At 42.7% G+C, this 22,293-nt stretch overlaps 1 protein-coding gene across 4 annotated transcripts in view; it reads left to right on the forward strand.

Moving 5' to 3' along the window:
* Window positions 1–20,317, forward strand: part of ncalda (neurocalcin delta a) — a 35,872-nt gene extending 15,555 nt beyond the window's left edge. For all 4 annotated transcript variants that reach the window (XM_062991462.1, XM_062991465.1, XM_062991464.1 and 1 more), the window contains exons 2-4: window positions 7,868–8,266; window positions 16,186–16,291; window positions 19,052–20,317. In XM_062991462.1, coding sequence (XP_062847532.1) covers window positions 7,889–8,266; window positions 16,186–16,291; window positions 19,052–19,149 — 582 coding nt within the window. In that variant the 5' untranslated portion in view covers window positions 7,868–7,888 and the 3' untranslated portion in view covers window positions 19,150–20,317. The remainder of the gene's footprint in view (window positions 1–7,867; window positions 8,267–16,185; window positions 16,292–19,051) is intronic.
* The last annotated feature ends 1,976 nt before the right edge of the window (window positions 20,318–22,293 follow it).

Raw genomic sequence — 22,293 nt, forward strand, 5'->3', positions numbered from 1 at the left:
TGCTCGTATTTTTCTGATATTATGGTGCGAGTCAGTGAAGGTGGTGGATGTGAGCAGGTCTCTAGAGTAAAACACACACACACACACACACTCACACACACACACACACACTCACACACTCACACACACACACACACACACACACACACACACACACACACACACACACACTCACACACACACTCACACACACACACACACACACACACACACACTCACACACACACACACACACACACACACACACACACACACTCACACTCACACTCTCTCACACACACACACACACACACACACACACACACACTGTTTGCGAGCTTGTTGACAGTGAGGATAAGAGACAGCGCTGGCAGCAACATCAACACACCCACATGTGTGGGAGGAATCACAGCCACCGCTGCTACTGTGTGTTATCAGCCTCGTCTGTTATTACAGTGTGTGTGTGTGTGTGTGTGTGTGTGTGTGTGTGTGTGTGTGTGTGTGTTAGACCCAAACTAAAACCTCATCTGTGCCGTAGTGAGCATTTAAGTGTCTTTATTAATAATAATAATAATAATAATAATAATAAGAGGTATTATAATGACCGCTAGAGGGCGCTCAGGTGGCGCAGCGGTGAATTACACTAACCCTCCGTCACTGGGAGCGCCAGGGACGCTAAAACACTTTGATCTTTTCGGCTGGACTCGGTCAGATGGGTTAGAGAACGTTATTATACACACGGAGGTGAACGCACGGAATGAAACGCACGATCCATCGGTTTTAATAATGATTCAGATGCAATATTCTGCAGCACTCCGGGGTGCCATGACAACCAGTTTGGAAACCACTGATGTGCTTTATAATTAGCCTCACACACACACACACACACACACACACACACACACACACAGATTTTAAAGGCACATATCAACGATGTGCAAACCATCAAGCTTTTTACAACGATCAGCTCAAGTCATGTCTGTGATTTAATAGTAATATTTAGATGTAATAGATATGTGATTTCCTAGCCCTGAATCCCCCCCCCCCCCCCCCCCGTCCCAATTTTATTTGGAATGTGTTGCAGGCCTGGCATGCTGGTGTTGACCAGATAAAACATCTCAGGTTTTGGGACATCGTTTTGAATTTTTGGGACGCAGTTGTTATATTCTGGACGCAGTTTAAAAAATTTGGGACATGGTTTTAAAATTTGGGATGTTGTAAAAATTCAGGATGTAGTTTTATAATATTCGGGACGTGGTTGTTAAATTCTGGACAGTTTTGAATTCTGGACGTGATTTAATAGTCGGGACGTAGTTTTGAAATTTGGGACATAGTTGATGAATTTTTGGGACGCATGGTTGATACATTTTGGGACATAGTTCTTAAAATCGGGATGCAGTTTTAAAATTTGGAACATAGTTGTGGAATTTGGGACGTGGTTTTGAATTTTGGGGACATAATCGGGAATTTTGGGACAGATGTAAATCATAATTGTAAAAGTTTGGGATGTAGTTTTAAAATTTGAGACATAGTTGTGACATTTGGGACACAGTAGTGACATTTAGGACAGTAGGGAATTTGGGACAAATTTTGGGACACTAGGGAATTTGGGACAAAGTTTTGGGGCACAGTAGTAACATTTGGGACAAATTTTGGGACACAGTAGTGACATTTGGGACAAATTTTGGGACACAGTAGTGACATTGGGGACCAATTTTGGGACACAGTAGTGACATTTGGGACACATTTTGGGACACAGTAGTGACATTTGGGACAAATTTTGGGACACAGTAGTGACATTGGGGACCAATTTTGGGATACAGTAGTGACATTTGGGACCAATTTTGGGACACAGTAGTGACATTTGGGACACGGTAGGGAATTTGGGACAAATTTTGGGACACTAGGGAATTTGGGACAAAGTTTTGGGGCACAGTAGTAACATTTGGGACACAGTAGTAACATTTGGGACAAATTTTGGGACACAGTAGTGACATTTGGGACAAATTTTGGGACACAGTAGTGACATTTGAGACAAATTTTGGGACACAGTAGTGACATTTGGGACACTAGTGACATTTGGGACAAATTTTGGGACACAGTAGTAACATTTGGGACACGGTAGTGACATTTGGGACAATTTTTGGGACACAGTAGTGACATTTGGGACAAATTTTGGGACACTAGTGACATTTGGGACAAATTTTGGGACACAGTAGTAACATTTGGGACACAGTAGTAACATTTGGGACAAATTTTGGGACACAGTAGTGACATTTGGGACACAGTAGTGACATTTGGGACACAGTAGTGACATTTGGGACAAATTTTGGGACACAGTAGTAACATTTGGAACAAATTTTGGGACACAGTAGTGACATTTGGGACACAGTAGTGACATTTGGGACACAGTAGTGACATTTGGGACAAATTTTGGGACACAGTAGTAACATTTGGGACAAATTTTGGGACACAGTAGTGACATTTGGGACACAGTAGTGACATTTGGGACACAGTAGTGACATTTGGGACAAATTTTGGGACACAGTTGTGACATTTGGGACAGGAGTAACATTTGGGACACAGTAGTGACATTTGGGACATAGTCATGACATTAGGAGTGGATTAAGCTGGTATTTTAAGATAATTGCTGCTGTTGGTGTAATGGTCAGCGGTAGCTCGGTGGTTGAGCTGCTGGACTGTTGGACCCTTAACCTTCAGTTACACAGATTGTATTTGGTCACTGTTATAAGCCACTTTTGGATAAAAAAGCTGTAAACGTAAGCGATTCATTTCAGGCGGTGCTGAGTGGACACAGAGTCGGTCACTGACCGTTAGCAGGGACAGCTGCGTGGGCGTCCCCATTGTAGCGTTCTCAATAGTCCATTGGGAGGGGGTCAGAGGTCAGGGAGGCCTGGCATTGTTTGGGATCTACTGTGAGGGGGGAGGAACGGGGGTCTGAAGGTTCGGCCTCTCTGTGACTAAAGTTTAAAACCTCAGCGTCTGTCAGGAGGTGTATTGATATGCAGAAGTGTTATTGTTGTGGGAGTGGATGGTTCAACACACACACACACACACACAGCTGGGAAACTTACACACAGATACAGACCGGCGTGGAACTATGGAACACATTTCCATGGCAGCAGCTCGGCGGCTCTGACAGGTTACGTGGTTACCTGCTCTTATTAAGAGAGCACAAGTCCACCAGAAGAGAAGAACGTAGCCGCTTCCCTCCCTGACGTCTGTCTGGACACTTTGTCCACCGTTAACGTCACCAAGTCCAAAAATAACCCAGCGTACCTTCAGATTCTTTGTGTCTTCTGGTGACTCGTCTTGGCAGCGTTTATGAGCCGCTCGTCAGCCAGCTAGCAGCTTTCTTTTATTCTGGTTAAAAAGAAACAAGTGGCGGCACGGTGGCTCGGTGGGTAGCACTGTCGCCTCACAGCAAGAAGGTCCTGGGTTCGATTCCCAGGTGGAGCGTTCTGGGTCCTTACTGTATGGAGTTTGCATGTTCTCCCCGTGTCTGTGTGGGTTTCCTCATGGGTAACCAAGGTGTAACTAACATTAACATTAGCCACTAGGGAGACACTAACATTAACCAATCCAGCGTGTCCAGTCAACAGAGATGCTATATCTAATCCAGGGGTGTCCAGACTTTTCTTGTTTGGGGCCAAATGTAGAAAATATTTGCAAACACGGGGCCACAGACTCTTTAGTAATAAAATAAATCATTGTAGACCTACAGATTACTAGGGTTACGGGCCTTGCTTAAGGGTCCAACAGTGACAACCTGGCAGTGGTGGGGTTTGAACCAGTAACCTTCTAGTTATTACTAGTCACCAGTTGTAGCCTAGTGGTAAAGATACTGAACTAATAACCAAAAGGGCACTGGTTCAAGCCCCACCACTGCCAGGTTGCCACTGCTGGACCCTTGAGCGAGGCTCTTAACCCTCAACTGCTTAGGCAGGATACTGTCACACTACTGTAAGTCACTTTGGATAAAAGCGTCAGCTAAATGCTCAAAATGTAAATGTAGTCATGCAGAGAAACAGATGGACTACAGTCAGTAATTGTAGAACTACAAAGTGCTTCTATAGGGTAAGTGGAGCTGATAAAATGGACAGTGAGTGTAGAAACAAGGAGGTGGTTTTAATGTTATGGCTGATCAGTGTGAATATATACTGTGTATATATATACAGTGTATCACGAAAGTGAGTACACCCCTTACATTTCTGCAAATATTTCATTATATCTTTTCATGGGACAACACTATAGACATGAAACTTGGATATAACTTAGAGTAGTCAGTGTACAGCTTGTATAGCAGTGTAGATTTACTGTCTTCTGAAAAGAACTCAACACACAGCCATTAATGTCTAAATAGCTGGCAACATAAGTGAGTACACCCCACAGTGAACATGTCCAAATTGTGCCCAAATGTGTCGTTGTCCCTCCCTGGTGTCATGTGTCAAGGTCCCAGGTGTAAATGGGGAGCAGGGCTGTTAAATTTGGTGTTTTGGGTACAATTCTCTCATACTGGCCACTGGATATTCAACATGGCACCTCATGGCAAAGAACTCTCTGAGGATGTGAGAAATAGAATTGTTGCTCTCCACAAAGATGGCCTGGGCTATAAGAAGATTGCTAACACCCTGAAACTGAGCTACAGCATGGTGGCCAAGGTCATATAGCGGTTTTCCAGGACAGGTTCCACTCGGAACAGGCTTCGCCAGGGTCGACCAAAGAAGTCGAGTCCACGTGTTCGGCGTCATATCCAGAGGTTGGCTTTAAAAAATAGACACATGAGTGCTGCCAGCATTGCTGCAGAGGTTGAAGACGTGGGAGGTCAGCCTGTCAGTGCTCAGACCATACGCCGCACACTGCATCAACTCGGTCTGCATGGTCGTCATCCCAGAAGGAAGCTGACGCACAAGAAAGCCCGCAAACAGTTTGCTGAAGACAAGCAGTCCAAGAACATGGATTACTGGAATGCCCTGTGGTCTGACGAGACCAAGATAAACTTGTTTGGCTCAGATGGTGTCCAGCATGTGTGGCGGCGCCCTGGTGAGAAGTACCAAGACAACTGTATCTTGCCTACAGTCAAGCATGGTGGTGGTAGCATCATGGTCTTGGGCTGCATGAGTGTTGCTGGCACTGGGGAGCTGCAGTTCATTGAGGGAAACATGAATTCCAACATGTACTGTGACATTCTGAAACAGAGCATGACCCCCTCCCTTCGGAAACTGGGCCTCATGGCAGTTTTCCAACACGATAACGACCCCAAACACAACCTCCAAGATGACAACTGCCTTGCTGAGGAAGCTGAAGGTAAGGGTGATGGACTAAACCCAATTGAGCACCTGTGGCGCATCCTCAAGTGGAAGGTGGAGGAGTTCAAGGTGTCTAACATCCACCAGCTCCGTGATGTCATCATGGAGGAGTGGAAGAGGATTCCAGTAGCAACCTGTGCAGCTCTGGTGAACTCCATGCCCAGGAGGGTTAAGGCAGTGCTAATAATGGTGGTCACACAAAATATTGACACTTTGGGCACAATTTGGACATGTTCACTGTCGGGTGTACTCACTTATGTTGCAGCTATTTAGACATTAATGGCTGTGTGTTGAGTTATTTTCAGAAGACAGTAAATCTACACTGCTATACAAGCTGTACACTGACTACTCTAAGTTATATCCAAGTTTTATTTCTATAGTGTTGTCCCATGAAAAGATATAATAAAATATTTGCAGAAATGTGAGGGGTGTACTCACTTTTGTGATACACTGTATATATATATGCAACTTGTGCATCTTATAAACAATATATACAGATATGTAAGTGTAATATAGGGTTAAAGATCAGTATAGATATAAATATTCACAATATATCGGCTAAAGGTACAAGTATATACAATAGGAGCAATAATATACATTGTTTAAATATATAGGTATATACAGTGTATCACAAAAGTGAGTACACCCCTCACATTTCTGCAGATATTTAATTATATCTTTTCATGGGACAACACTGACAAAATGACACTTTGACACAATGAAAAGTAGTCTGTGTGCAGCTTATATAACAGTGTAAATTTATTCTTCCCTCAAAATAACTCAATATACAGCCAATAATGTCTAAACCACCGGCAACAAAAGTGAGTACACCCCTTAGTGAAAGTTCCTGAAGTGTCAATATTTTGTGTGGCCACCATTATTTCCCAGAACTGCCTTAACTCTCCTGGGCATGGAGTTTACCAGAGCTTCACAGGTTGCCACTGGAATGCTTTTCCACTCCTCCATGACGACATCACGGAGCTGGCGGATATTCGAGACTTTGCGCTCCTCCACCTTCCGCTTGAGGATGCCCCAAAGATGTTCTATTGGGTTTAGGTCTGGAGACATGCTTGGCCAGTCCATCACCTTTACCCTCAGCCTCTTCAATAAAGCAGTGGTCGTCTTAGAGGTGTGTTTGGGGTCATTATCATGCTGGAACACTGCCCTGCGTCCCAGTTTCCGGAGGGAGGGGATCATGCTCTGCTTCAGTATTTCACAGTACATATTGGAGTTCATGTGTCCCTCAATGAAATGTAACTCCCCAACACCTGCTGCACTCATGCAGCCCCAGACCATGGCATTCCCACCACCATGCTTGACTGTAGGCATGACACACTTATCTTTGTACTCCTCACCTGATTGCCGCCACACATGCTTGAGACCATCTGAACCAAACAAATTAATCTTGGTCTCATCAGACCATAGGACATGGTTCCAGTAATCCATGTCCTTTGTTGACATGTCTTCAGCAAACTGTTTGCAGGCTTTCTTGTGTAGCGACTTCAGAAGAGGCTTCCTTCTGGGGTGACAGCCATGGAGACCAATTTGATGTAGTGTGCGGCGTATGGTCTGAGCACTGACAGGCTGACCCCCCACCTTTTCAATCTCTGCAGCAATGCTGACAGCACTCCTGCGCCTATCTTTCAAAGACAGCAGTTGGATGTGACGCTGAGCACGTGCACTCAGCTTCTTTGGACGACCAACGCGAGGTCTGTTCTGAGTGGACCCTGCTCTTTTAAAATGCGGGATGATCTTGGCCACTGTGCTGCAGCTCAGTTTCAGGGTGTTGGCAATCTTCTTGTAGCCTTGGCAATCTTCATGTAGCGCAAAAATTCATCTTTTAAGATCCTCAGAGAGTTCTTTGCCATGAGGTGCCATGTTGGAACTTTCAGTGACCAGTATGAGAGAGTGTGAGAGCTGTACTACTAAATTGAACACACCTGCTCATTATGCACACCTGAGACCTAGTAACACTAACAAATCACATGACATTTTGGAGGGAAAATGATAAGCAGTGCTCAATTTGGACATTTAGGGGTGTAGTCTCTTAGGGGTGTACTCACTTTTGTTGCCGGTGGTTTAGACATTAATGGCTGTATATTGAGTTATTTTGAGGGAAGAATAAATTTACACTGTTATATAAGCTGCACACAGACTACTTTTCATTGTGTCAAAGTGTCATTTTGTCAGTGTTGTCCCATGAAAAGATATACTTAAATATCTGCAGAAATGTGAGGGGTGTACTCACTTTTGTGATACACTGTATATATATAGGAATATATTTTTAAATATAAAAAATATAATATCAGATAGATAAAAATTAATGGAATATTTTCAATATAAAGACAATAGATAATCATAATAATTATATAGATTTTAACTGATGTATACATATAGGTATGTTGGCTTGGATATGGCGGTACAAATGTGTGTCTTGATTTGATTTGAGTCGAGTTAGTAAAAAGTCGTGTAGTGTAAACTTGGCATCATCAGACGCAGCCTGAATTCCGAATTCTCAGGCTTCCGTCTAAATTTCTCTCCCTCTGCTCTCTCCGAAGCCGTAACGATAAAACCAGAGCATGGGGAAGCAGAACAGCAAGCTGCGTCCGGAGGTGATGCAGGACCTGCTGGAGAGCACGGACTTCACCGAGCACGAGATCCAGGAGTGGTACAAGGGCTTCCTGAGGGACTGTCCCAGCGGCCACCTCTCCATGGACGAGTTCAAAAAGATCTACGGCAACTTCTTCCCCTACGGAGACGCCTCCAAGTTCGCCGAGCACGTCTTCCGGACCTTCGACGCCAACGGGGACGGCACCATAGACTTCCGGGAGTTCATCATCGCGCTCAGCGTCACGTCCAGAGGGAAGCTGGAGCAGAAGCTCAAGTGGGCCTTCAGCATGTACGACCTGGACGGGAACGGCTACATCAGCAAGGCCGAGATGCTGGAGATCGTACAGGTACGAGGACTCGACGACACGGGTGTTTGTGGTGTCACGAACGTTTTAACAATATTGTGATTTGGACCAAATATTAATACTGTGGTGTTAATTATTAAAGAGGTGCAGATTTTTTATTAAATTGCTCAAGGGTCCAACAGTGGCTGCATAGCAGAGCCTGGATTTGATCCGACAGTCTTCCGATTGATGGTCCAAAGCTCCGCCCACTAGGCTACCACTGTCCCTTAAACTCAGTTGTCAACTGAACACCCCAGGTGGGACTCAAACCCACAATCCCTGGCTTAGGAGACCAGTGTATTATCCGTTAGACAACTGGGACTCAAGCCCAGTTATTTCTTTCTTTGGTCAGGTGATCCTACAGTACACCGCCTCTATAATCTTCAGGTCTGGACTTTGTAGAGGTCAGTCCATGACTGTCGGTGATTTATCAACTGTATTTTTCTCTCCAGATATGATTTGACTGCATAAGCAGTGTGATTACGATCGCCGTCATGCTGAAAAATAGAAGAATTCCCAAGGAATGGAGCACTACTGTTCCAGAAGACTTCCCCCCCGCTGCCTCAGTAGAGAGCATTCTAATAAGACCTGGGACTCATTAGGCAGATTATTTAGACGCACTACTCATACTGAGATTACAGCGATTACATCACAGCAGCCTCAGGACGTTCAACCCGCCAGCACGCCGGCTAACGTCTCCCTCCGCGTACCGAGAACGCTTCAACTGTCCCTGACGAGCCCGAATTCACAAATAAACGACACTCGTATAATTCCACCTTTATACAGATTAAACATCAACGAGAATTTATTTACATGTGAGAAGAACTCCGTTGGTTGCTCCGCATTATATTCATCCGCCACGTTTGTCATTTTTGGTGAGAAAGGTCGTGCCGCACTGAATGCTGGGATTGCCCTCAGCGCTGAGGAGGCGTCGGACGCTCCGTCGTCCTTCGGTCAGATCATCACTCAGAATTAAGGCGCCTCAGTAGGAGCGTTTTAAGAGATCTGAGAATTAAGACACGCCCTCCTTTCGGGAGTGTAGGACATATTGTACTAATGTAAAAGTACTATTACTTTAATGAATTTTTACTTAAGTACGAGTAAAATTACTAGTCTAAAAATCTACTCAAGTAAAAAGTAACTCATTTAAAATGTACTCAGAGTAAAAATTACTTAGTTACTTGTTTACCGGGTGGATAAATCTCAAACAGGACCAGTGGATAAATCTCACAATAGTCGTTTTTAATTAAAATATAAAAGAAGAAAACATGTTGATACAACATTTAAAACATTTAGGGATGTGTCATGTGTCATTTTAGTACAGACCATCCCATAAAACATTCTCAAACTGTATAAGCACTGAAGTTTGGATTAATTGTGGATTCTATAGACCAGCCTTCTTCTCATCACCAACAAATACCAAACAACATCATACTGCAGATCTCATAACTCACAACAAGTCAAGGTTACAGGTGTTGTGGCTTTCACTAAATGACCCAAAGAAAACCTTCAGGATGTAAGACAAAACTTTGCCATTCTTTGACATCAGACTGTTATCAAATAACGAAACATCAAACTCCAAACTTGTTAAACTTTTAAAATCGCCCTTCCCTCCCTCCTCTATACCTAGATTACAGCTCCTTTATTTTAGCACCAGTTTATTTTCCATCCCAGAATTCACTGCAGAGCCGCTCAGGTGTCGCAGCGGTAAAAAGACGCGCTGCAACCAGGGCTGGATTCTGAGTACGTGGTATCGAATTCAGCTCTGCTTCACCGGGTCGAAGCCGAGTGGCTGTATGAGCAACGATTGGCCGGTTGCTCATATGGGGGGGGGGGTGGGACAAAGAACCGGATGTGGGTCTCTCTCTGTCAGAATGCGATCACGACCTCTGCCGGCTGATTAGAGGCGCCTGCACAGAGATGAGGAAGAGCGCCCTTAGGGTGTGTCTCTCCGCATGCAACGCTATGCATCCGGCTGCTGCCCATGTTTCGGAGGGGATGTGGGTTAGCTTCGATCTCCTCGGTCAGGGTGGGGTTCGGCATAGACAGAGAGGAAGCACCATGCAAATTGAACAAATGGATGCGCTAAAGGGGGAGAAAAAGGGGGAAAAAAGAAAAGAATTCACTGCAGTAGTTTCCTAGACGCGAAGTGAATTATAATTCTTAATACAAAACATACTCAAGTAAAAGTAAAATTACTGGTTGTAAAATCTACTTTAAAAAGTACAAGTACAAAAAAAACCTACTCGATTACAGTAACGCGAGTAAATGTAGTTCGTTACTTTCCACCTCTGGTGTAGGATGATGGGAAATGTGTCTGTGTAGAGAGAGAGCTAGGTTTTCACACAGACCCTATTTTTCATCTGAATAAAAAGTCTTAGGCTGCGTCCGGAATCGCATACTTCCATACTCAATAGTACGCGAAATGAGGACGCGAGAGCGGTTAGTACGTCCGAATACATAGTATACACAAAGAGGTACGCGAGAAGTCCCCGGATGACCTACTCATTGGGCAGCCATGTTTGAGTATGCAAGCGATGCACACTTGCGGTCCGTTAATGTATCCCATAATGCAACTGGAGCTGCGTAGGCGTTCGAAGCGTAATAAGAAACAAGAAAGATAGCGGCCCTCTTTGAGTCCTCTGTTCACAAGTGTAGGTAAGATAAATAAAATAAAACATTTTAAAGACGAATTAATAACAAAAACACGATAAATATCCAAAAGTTTGGCGAGTGGGGTTTGTAATGAGTCTGTAACCATGGTGATATTACGTCATCACGTCCCACGTCATCACCTGACGTTGGAAAGATGGCGGATGTAGTGCGTAGCGGTGTTGTGTGCATACTGCATACTTCTGTACTGGAAGTATGTACTTTTTTTACCGGCAGAGTAGTGCATACTTCCTCCAATCTAGTACATACTCTGTAAGTATGCGATTCCGGACGCAGCTTTAGTCTTCATTTTAATTTCCTCATATCTCCAGATACCCTGTATGTCTGTCTTGTGTATATTTATATTAATCTGCATCATTTACTACATATCCATAGTTTGCACTAATAATGGTGCGACCGTCTCCATTATCACAGTTAAACAGGATCTAGTTCAGGAAAGTGTTTGTGGGTTTTCTGACCTTTTTATGTGGAAGTGAAAAACAATTAGAACAAAAAGCAGAACCGCTCCTGTGGGAAAGTAAAAGCGTCCAGTCACGGCGTCCTGCTGATGATGTGCACTCACGTGTGTGGCTGACCGAATCCCTTCCTTCCTTCTTATGACGGAGTTTCTGTGTCTGTGCGGCCGAGATGTTTATATACGGACGCTTCCTGAGCTTTATTCACACCTCGGTGTTTGATTTAGCCGAATTAAACCAGCCAAAAAGTGTCTCGACTGCTCGACGTGAATCTACTCTGATATTAAACTGGATCACGTCCGGTCACGTCGGCTCTCTGTATGTTCTGGAGTTTATTTCAGTGAAGTTCACGGGTCTTGGGCTGTTTTGCATCAATAACATCCAGTGGACCCTCGCTTTTTTTAATATATATATTTTCTTTATGCATTTTCTCCCCTTTATCACGTCCAATTCCCCGATTACATCACGCTTCCTCTCCACCAATGCCGATCCCCGCTCTGATTGAGGAGAACGAAGCTGACCCACGCCCCCTCCGACACGTGGGCAGCAGCCGTATGCATCTTATCACCTACACTTTGACGAGTGCAGTGCAGCTCAGCGTTGTGTACGGAGAGACGCACCCTGACAGCACTCTTTTCTCATCTCTGTGCAGGCGCCATCAAGCAGAGGTCGGAATTGCACCAGTCATGAGAGAGAGACCCTATCCGGCTTAGTCCCGCCCATATCTGAACAACAGGCCAATCGTCGTTCATGTGGCCGCTCGGCCTTAGCCGGTAGGCAGAGCTGAGATTCGATACGATGTATTCCAGATCCCAGCTCTGGTTCCAGCGTGTGTTTTTACCGCTGAGCCACTTGAGCTGCCTCACAATTTGTTTCAGGAGGCCGTTTGAATTGTTTGGACGAATTCTGAATCAGTTTTTCCCTAAAGAAATAATGTAAACTGTATGAATAATTGCTTATTAAACCATTTATAATAATACTGGATGCATGAAATCATACATAAAAACTGTAAATCCGATAGATGTGCATGAAATAAATGGAAATGAAACTGCAGTTCACCACTTTAGACCCGAATTACACTTTCAAACTTCACTATCAGCGCTTTTCCACCAAAAGAACTCTGGTTCTGGTTCTTGAACCAGTTCTGTTCGGGTCTCATCGAACCCTGGTGTTCTGTAGAGAACCGACCCGCGTTTCCACCAGTTTTTGAGAACCAAGCCTGCGTCATCAACGGTGGGCGCTACATAACGAAAGTAAAGAGTAACATGATGGTGGAGCGTGTAGATTGCCTGTGTGGATTTGTGCTGATGTTACAGATGTTTGTTTTTATGTAAAAAGCATCGATCAGCTGTTGGTGATAAGAAGACGTGACGTGTTTGTCTCGGTTGTTGTTTTCTTTAGTTCATTGACAGGAGAAGCGTTTTGCGCTTCACTCTCACCGCGACCGTCGGTGCAAATAACTGATTTGCTCAGCGCTCAGCTTGAGCGATAAAACATCATTAAAGTTCCACAACACGAACATCTGTGTGAAATAACCATCAAATCCAGTATGAAAGCTCCACATGTATCTGTGTTTAACTGGATTTACTTCACGTGTGTTTATGCAGCTCGTGGTTCTGAATCCACAAAAAGCTTCAACTAAATAAAGCGTAACGTGGCTGAATGTACTAAAAGTACCACACAGGAACTAAACCTCTCTATTATTACTGGTTATAAGTGCTCTGTACAGGTTATAAGTGTCTCTGTACTTGTTATAAGTGCTCTGTACTGGTTATAAGTGCTCTGTACTGGTAATAAGAGCTCTGTATTGGTTGTAAGTGTCTCTGTACATTTACATTTTCAGCATTTAGCAGACACTTATCCAAAGTGACTTACACGATGAGCAATTGAGGGTTAAGGGTGGTGGCGGGGCTTGAACCGGCAACCTTCTGTTTACTAGTCCAGTACCTTAACCACTGAGCTATCACTGGCCCCTGTCGTGTACTGTACTGGTTATAAGTGCTCTGTACTGGTTATAAGAGCTCTGTATTGGTTGTAAGTGTCTCTGTACTGGTTATAAGTGCTCTGTACTGGTTATAAGTGCTCTGTACTGGTTATAAGAGCTCTGTATTGGTTGTAAGTGTCTCTGTACTGGTTATAAGTGTCTCTGCACTGGTTATAAGAGCTCTGTATTGGTTGTAAGTGTCTACTGGTTATAAGTGCTCTGTACTGGTTATAAGTGCTCTGTACTGGTTATAAGAGCTCTGTATTGGTTGTAAGTGTCTCTGTACTGGTTATAAGTGTCTCTGTACTGGTTATAAGTGTCTCTGCACTGGTTGTAAGAGCTCTGTACCTGTTATAAGTGTCTCTGTACTGGTTATAAGTGTCTCTGTACTGGTTATAAGTGTCTCTGCACTGGTTATAAGAGCTCTGTACTGGTTATAAGTGTCTCTGCACTGGTTATAAGAGCTCTGTACTGGTTATAAGTGTCTCTGTACTGGTTATAAGTGCTCTGTACTGGTTATAAGTGCTCTGTACTGGTTATAAGAGCTCTGTATTGGTTGTAAGTGTCTCTGTACTGGTTATAAGTGTCTCTGCACTGGTTATAAGAGCTCTGTATTGGTTGTAAGTGTCTACTGGTTATAAGTGCTCTGTACTGGTTATAAGTGCTCTGTACTGGTTATAAGAGCTCTGTATTGGTTGTAAGTGTCTCTGTACTGGTTATAAGTGTCTCTGTACTGGTTATAAGTGTCTCTGCACTGGTTGTAAGAGCTCTGTACCTGTTATAAGTGTCTCTGTACTGGTTATAAGTGTCTCTGTACTGGTTATAAGTGTCTCTGCACTGGTTATAAGAGCTCTGTACTGGTTATAAGTGTCTCTGTACTGGTTATAAGTGTCTCTGCACTGGTTGTAAGAGCTCTGTACCTGTTATAAGTGTCTCTGTACTGGTTATAAGTGTCTCTGTACTGGTTATAAGTGTCTCTGCACTGGTTATAAGAGCTCTGTACTGGTTATAAGTGTCTCTGTACTGGTTATAAGTGTCTCTGTACTGGTTATAAGTGCTCTGTACTGGTTATAAGAGCTCTGTACAGGTTATAAGTGTCTCTGTACTTGTTATAAGTGCTCTGTACTGGTTATAAGAGCTCTGTATTGGTTGTAAGTGTCTCTGTACTGGTTATAAGTGCTCTGTACTGGTTATAAGAGCTCTGTATTGGTTGTAAGTGTCTCTGTACTGGTTATAAGTGTCTCTGCACTGGTTATAAGAGCTCTGTATTGGTTGTAAGTGTCTGTACTGGTTATAAGTGCTCTGTACTGGTTATAAGTGCTCTGTACTGGTTATAAGAGCTCTGTATTGGTTGTAAGTGTCTCTGTACTGGTTATAAGTGCTCTGTACTGGTTATAAGTGTCTCTGCACTGGTTATAAGAGCTCTGTACCTGTTATAAGTGTCTCTGTACTGGTTATAAGTGCTCTGTACTGGTTATAAGTGCTCTGTACTTGTTATAAGTGTCTCTGTACTGGTTATAAGTGTCTCTGCACTGGTTATAAGAGCTCTGTACTGGTTATAAGTGCTCTGTACTGGTTATAAGAGCTCTGTACAGGTTATAAGTGCTCTGTACTGGTTATAAGAGCTCTGTACAGGTTATAAGTGTCTCTGTACTGGTTATAAGCGCTCTGTACTGGTTATTAGTGCTCCTTATTGCCCAAATTCATCGCTTATAGTTGTTTTAGTACAACAAGCCACGTTACGCTTTATATTTCAAGTTAAGTGTTTTTCGTACTTACTGGGTTACTTTTACCGTATCATATCACACAGTTCGTATCATTTAAGGCACTTTGAAAATATCAGCGGTTGAATAACTTATCTGTTTTAAACCCGTGATTACACTTGTTTTTAATTAAAAGCAATAAAAGAACAGTATTTCATGCCGCTTGTACAAACGATGCTTATCGAACGAGAGCTAACACAAGACTTACCATGTGACTCGGACTCTGTTGAGATGGACCGTGTGGTTTGGTCTGAATTCCAGGGTAACGTACGAACGCAGAGTTAAATTTTATATATAAAAAACTTGGACAGATGCGAAGTTAAGTAGAGAGGCAGGCGGTTGAATGGTGGGGTTGTACTATATTAGAAATAAAATGTAAGCAACGACCTACAGATTTGGGCATCTTTTGTTCCAGCAGTCGTGCTGAGGGGTCATGACCTGAGGGACGCTTCTTGTGTGTGCATGTTCTCCCCCGTGTCTGTGTGGGTTTCCTCCGGGAGCTCCGGTTTCCTCCCACAGTCCAAAGACGTTTGATGTTAAAACTCTGAGTGATGAATCTTGTGTAAGCAGTAACTACCTGTCCTGTCATGAATGGAACCAGAGTGTGTAAAACATGATGTTAAAAACCTAATAAATAAATACACATGCAGTGAGGTGATTTGAGCTCATTCTAGAGATGAAACTAGATAAATAAAAAGCCCTGCTATGACGAACGGCAATTGATTTAGCTTAGCTTACCTGTTGGACCTGGATAGGTTTCACAAATCAGGAAATATTGCCTGTATGAAGCTTCCACAACTACAAGAAGTTCCCAGATCTTCACTGGCATGTTGTCTGAAGCGGGAGTTTAATCAGGAGCCTTGCTCAGGGGCTCAACTTGGTGTTGGTGGTGGGGTTCGTGTTGGTGTGGGGTTGGTAGCTTTTAAGCAGACCCAGCCTCCGTGCGACGCCTTCACATCTTCGTCTCTTACGGTTAACCACATGATGTTTGAAATCCAAACGTAGGCGCCGTTATTAACGTCCTCCTGTACATTCGATGTTTTTCAGGCTATTTATAAAATGGTTTCTTCGGTAATGAAGATGCCCGAGGACGAATCTACACCGGAGAAAAGAACGGAGAAGATCTTCAGACAGATGGACATCAACCGAGACGGTAAGATTTTACAGTCGTCTGTCCTAAAGCTGCATTTCAATGATCGGCGCCGTCGTTTTCCATCAGAACTGTGAGGCTGCCTTGATGCGCCGCTTCGAGGCTCGGTTTTTACCGCTCGCCTCTGCGCTCAGTGTTTAATCTGACTGAACTGTGACCCATGATGTAGGCGAATTGTTTATATTTAATTACCCTGTGGATTAGAATTAGCATTGGCGAATAGTGAGCTTGGAAATGTGGACACCAGGTGTTCTGCACCGTAGTTTGTGTCTAGTGCTGCTGGTATGTTTTATGTTTAAGGCACTCGGCAGACGCCTTTATTTAAAGCAAACTCTAACCAAATACAGTATTATAACTGAAGGGTTAAGGAGCCTTGCTCAGGGGTCCAACAGTGGCTAACTGGTGGTGGTGTTGGGGTTCGAACTTTCTAATTAGTCCAGTACTTTTACTGCTGAGCTAATGTTGCCGTAATGCGCTGGTACTGAACAGAATACGGTATTCCAAGATCAAGCATCTCCACCATTAAGCTTTTATTGTATTTTTATTGATTTTTAACTTTTTTTTATTGTATTTCAGCGTTTTTATATAGACTTATTGTAGTAAAACAGCGAGTGAGGAATGTGATTAGTGGAGGAACTTATGATCAGTAATAATGAAGAGAAGTTTAGTGCTCCTGTCTCCTTCTTTTACTACATTAAACCACGTTAAGCTTTATTTAGACTCTGGGAGAAGCTGATTCTGATTCTCACCATTTCTTAAAACGCTCTTCTTCTTTGTCTTTCCCCAGCAAGTGCTGAGTAGACATACATCGATCAGCCATAACATTAAAACCACCTCCTTGTTTCTACACTCACTGTCCATTTTATCAGCTCCACTTACCATATAGAAGCACTTTGTACACAATTGTTCTACAATTACTGACTGTAGTCCATCTGTTTCTCTACATGCTTTGTTAGCCCCCTTTCACCCTGTTCTTCAATGGTCAGGACCCCCACAGAGCAGGTATTATTTAGGTGGTGGATCATTCTCAGCACTGCAGTGACACTGACATGGTAGCAGTCCAGCACCATTAACCTGATAAATCACTGTTTTTAGTAGAAGTGATATTTCTACATAGCAAAAAATTGACTTGAAAGTGTAGTAGAGTAATGAAAACAAAACAAACCCAACAATTAGGACATGCATCCCACTCATTCTGAGTAATCGAAGCATTGATTGAAAGGGGCTTGTTCAAAATAATAGCAGTGAGGAGTTTAATTGGTGAAGTCATTCATTCTGCAGAAGAACGGGTGTCAGTTTTGGCCCTTATTTAATGTAGGAGGGGGGCAAATGTTGCACAGGTTGGTCATAGCTCATTTCCTTTTGAAATACTGGGTAAAATGGGTTGTTCCAGACATTGTTCTGATGAACAGAGTACTTTGATTAAAAAGTTGATTGTAGAGAGAAAAAACATACAGAGAAGTGCAGCAAACTATTGGCTGCTCAGCTAAAACGATCTCAAATGCCTTGAAGTGACAACCAAAACCTGAAAGATACGGAAGGAAGCGTGGAACTACTGTTCAATTGGATCGAAGAATAGCCAAAATAGCAAATACTCAATGATCACCTCCAGAAAGAATTAGGAACATCTGAAGTTACCAGTAAGTACAGAAGATAATTAAATGAAGCCAATTTACCAGCAAGAACTCCTGCAAAGTTCCGTTGTTAAGAAAAAGACGTTTCCTGAATGGGTTAACATTTGCCAAGAACACATTGACTGGTCCAAAGAGAAATGGCTGAACATTTGTGGACTGGTGAAAGCAAAATTGTTCTATTTGGGTCTAGTGGACGTAGACAGTATGTCAGACGACCATCGAGCACTGAATTCAAGCCAAAGTTCATTGTGAAGACAGTAAAGCATGGTGGTACAAAATGATGATATGGGGATGTTTATCATACCATGGTGTTACGTCTATTTATCACATACGAGGGATCATGGATCAGATTAAATATATCAGAATACTTGAGGAGATCATGTTGCCCTATGCTGAAGAAGAAATGTCCTTAAAATGGGTGTTTCAACATGACAATGACCCAAAACATCTTGGTTACAGACAAACAAGATTAAGGTAATAGAGTGACCAGCCCAATCCCCTGACTTCAATCCCAGAGAGAACTTGTGGGCTGATATCTGAAACGTTTTTTTGAGGCAAAACCCAAAATTGCAGAAGAACTGTGGAATGTCGTCTAATCATCCTGGACTGGAGTACCTGTTCAGAGGTGCCAGAAGTTGGTCGACTCCATGCAACACAGATCTCGGAAACAATTGTTCTGCCACTAAATATTAGTTCAGTAATTTCTTAAAGAAAAATGCTGCACTGCTATTATTTTGAACAGCCTAATATTCATTTTTCTTAATTTTCTGTAAAGGATTAACACAAACTGGCTAAATGTTGTTAATGTTTTAATTTAGAATTGAAAGTGTAGTATTTTCAGTGCATTTGCATTTATGGAAATAAAAGTTATTATAATGATTTTGTGCTTTATTCGCTTTTTTAAAATCACTGCTTTTTTTTTTAACACCACTGTACGTATATGGTAAGTGGAGCTGATAAAATGGACAGTGAGTGTAGAAACAAGGTGGTGCATTAAAACGGTGTTTGCTGCCACCTGCAGGATATAAAAGCGCACTGCAGTCTGTTCATGTTCGTTTTTAATGAACATAAAACATTAAACTACATAAAAATAATTTATCGCGATTTTGTTATTGTTGTTTCTGTTTAGGTAAACTGTCCCTGGAGGAGTTCATCAAAGGAGCGAAGAGTGACCCGTCCATCGTCCGTCTCTTGCAGTGCGACCCCAGCAGCGCGGGGCAGTTTTAAATATCGGGCTCCGTCCTCCTTCTCCTCTGCATTTTTTATTTATTTATGGGGGTTATTTTGTCTTTTAATGAAGAAATGATGGATGGAGCTGATTCTGAGTCTGTACTCTGGCAGATAAGGATCACTTCCTGGCGTTCGCTGTCTCTCTCTCTCTCACACACACACACACACACACACACACACACACTATGCATTCCTGATCTGAACTAGGGAACAGCTCTGACTCGGAGATGATGCTCAGACTGCCGGACACGAGCTCGTTTTAGGAGTGTTTTATACATTCAGGGTCCAGATTTGATTTTTTTTGAAGGTTGAGAGCGAATCGCAGGCCGAGGAGACGCGGTGAACCTAGAAATGATTGAATGATTGGATGACCGGAGTCTGTGGGGTGTTTTTTAGTGGTCAGTGTGTATTAGAACTGCCTAAAGATGTTAACGCACAGCCGCACCAGATGCCTTCTTAATGGAATAGGGTTCCAGCACATAGAGGATTAGTATTATGGATTATTAGTGTAGATTTTGTGGGTTCGCTTCTTATTCCTGCCTTTATTATGCCGGACCAAGCTTCTAACCTGGGTTTATCACAGCAGACCACATGGATCATGGTGGGAGTGAGTTTGTGCGTTAATGTAGTTTCATTTTGTTGGTACGAAGAAGGAAAAAAAGTCACTGCAGATTAATTTCCAGTTCTTAATCGAGTGTTTACCTGTTTTACAGTTAGCATCAGTGTTAAACCCACAAACAGTAAGTCATGTAGAGCCGAAAAATGGGTCCCAAAGGAAAGTAGTAATAATTAACTAACTTGAACGTGAACGCCCCCTTGTGGAGGCTTTGTTACATCTGGTATAAAGAGAGTAAGTGTACAAAGCCCTGACTTACCCCTGGTTAGAGCACTACACTAGATATATAAGTATAAATCTTTGTGTTCAGGTTGTTCATTTCTAAACCTTTTTCCCAGTCCCAGTTACACGTCCATTGAATCAAGACTCATCAACCCAACCACACCATTATCAACCCAACCACACCATTATCAACCCAACCACATCATTATCAACCCAACTTAACCATTATCAACCCAACCACACCATTATCAACCCAACCACACCATTATCAACCCAACCACACCATTATCAACCCAACTTAACCATTATCAACCCAACCTAACCATTATCAACCCAACTTAACCATTATCAACCCAACTTAACCATTATCAACCCAACTTAACCATTATCAACCCAACCTAACCATTATCAACCCAACTTAACCATTATCAACCCAACTTAACCATTATCAACCCAACTTAACCATTATCAACTTGACCATTATCAACCCAACCACACCATTATCAACCCAACCACACCATTATCAACCCAACTTAACCATTATCAACCCAACCTAACCATTATCAACCCAACTTAACCATTATCAACCCAACTTAACCATTATCAACCCAACCTAACCATTATCAACCCAACTTAACCATTATCAACCCAACTTAACCATTATCAACCCAACTTAACCATTATCAACTTGACCATTATCAACCCAACCACACCATTATCAACCCAACCACACCATTATCAACCCAACTTAACCATTATCAACTTGACCATTATCAACCCAACCACACCATTATCAACCCAACCACACCATTATCAACCCAACTTAAGCATTATCAACCCAACCACACCATTATCAACCCAACCCAACAATTATCAACCCAACCACACCATTATCAACCCAACCCAACAATTATCAACCCAACCACACCATTATCAACCCAACTTAAGCATTATCAACCCAACCACACCATTATCAACCCAACCCAACAATTATCAACCCAACCACACCATTATCAACCCAACCCAACAATTATCAACCCAACCACACCATTATCAACCCAACTTAACCATTATCAACCCAACCACACCATTATCAACTTGACCATTATCAACCCAACCACACCATTATAAATCCAACCACACCATTATCAACCCAACTTAACCATTATCAACCCAACCACACCATTATCAACTTGACCATTATTAACCCAGCCACACCATTATCAACCCAACCTAACAATTATCAACCCAACCACACCATTATCAACCCAACCACACCATTATCAACCCAACTTAACCATTATCAACCCAACCACACCATTATCAACTTGACCATTATCAACCCAACCACACCATTATAAATCCAACCACACCATTATCAACCCAACCACACCATTATCAACCCAACCTAAGCATTATCAACCCAACCACACCATTATCAACCCAATCACACCATTATCAACCCAACCACACCATTATCAACCCAACCACACCATTATCAACCCAACCACACCATTATCATCCCAACTTAACCATTATCAACCCAACTTAACCATTATCAACCCAACCACACCATTATCAACCCAACTTAACCATTATCAACCCAACCACACCATTATCAACCCAACCTAACAATTATCAACCCAACCACACCATTATCATCCCAACTTAACCATTATCAACCCAACTTAACCATTATCAACCCAACCACACCATTATCAACCCAACTTAACCATTATCATCCCAACTTAACCATTATCAACCCAACCACACCATTATCAACCCAACTTAACCATTATCAACCCAACCACACCATTATCAACTTGACCATTATCAACCCAACCACACCATTATAAATCCAACCACACCATTATCAACCCAACTTAAGCATTATCAACCCAACCACACCATTATCAACCCAATCACACCATTATCAACCCAACCACACCATTATCAACCCAATCACACCATTATCAACCCAATCACACCATTATCAACCCAACCACACCATTATCAACCCAACCACACCATTATCAACCCAATCACACCATTATCAACCCAACCACACCATTATCAACCCAACCCAACAATTATCAACCCAACCACACCATTATCAACCCAACCACACCCACACCATTATCAACCCAACCACACCCACACCATTATCAACCCAACTTAACCATTATCAACTTGACCATTATCAACCCAACCACACCATTATCAACCCAACCACACCATTATCAACCCAACCTAACCATTATCAACCCAACCACACCATTATCAACCCAACTTAACCATTATCA

The sequence above is a fragment of the Trichomycterus rosablanca genome, chromosome 3 (assembly GCF_030014385.1).
Source record: "Trichomycterus rosablanca isolate fTriRos1 chromosome 3, fTriRos1.hap1, whole genome shotgun sequence".
Lineage (NCBI taxonomy): Eukaryota > Metazoa > Chordata > Actinopteri > Siluriformes > Trichomycteridae > Trichomycterus > Trichomycterus rosablanca.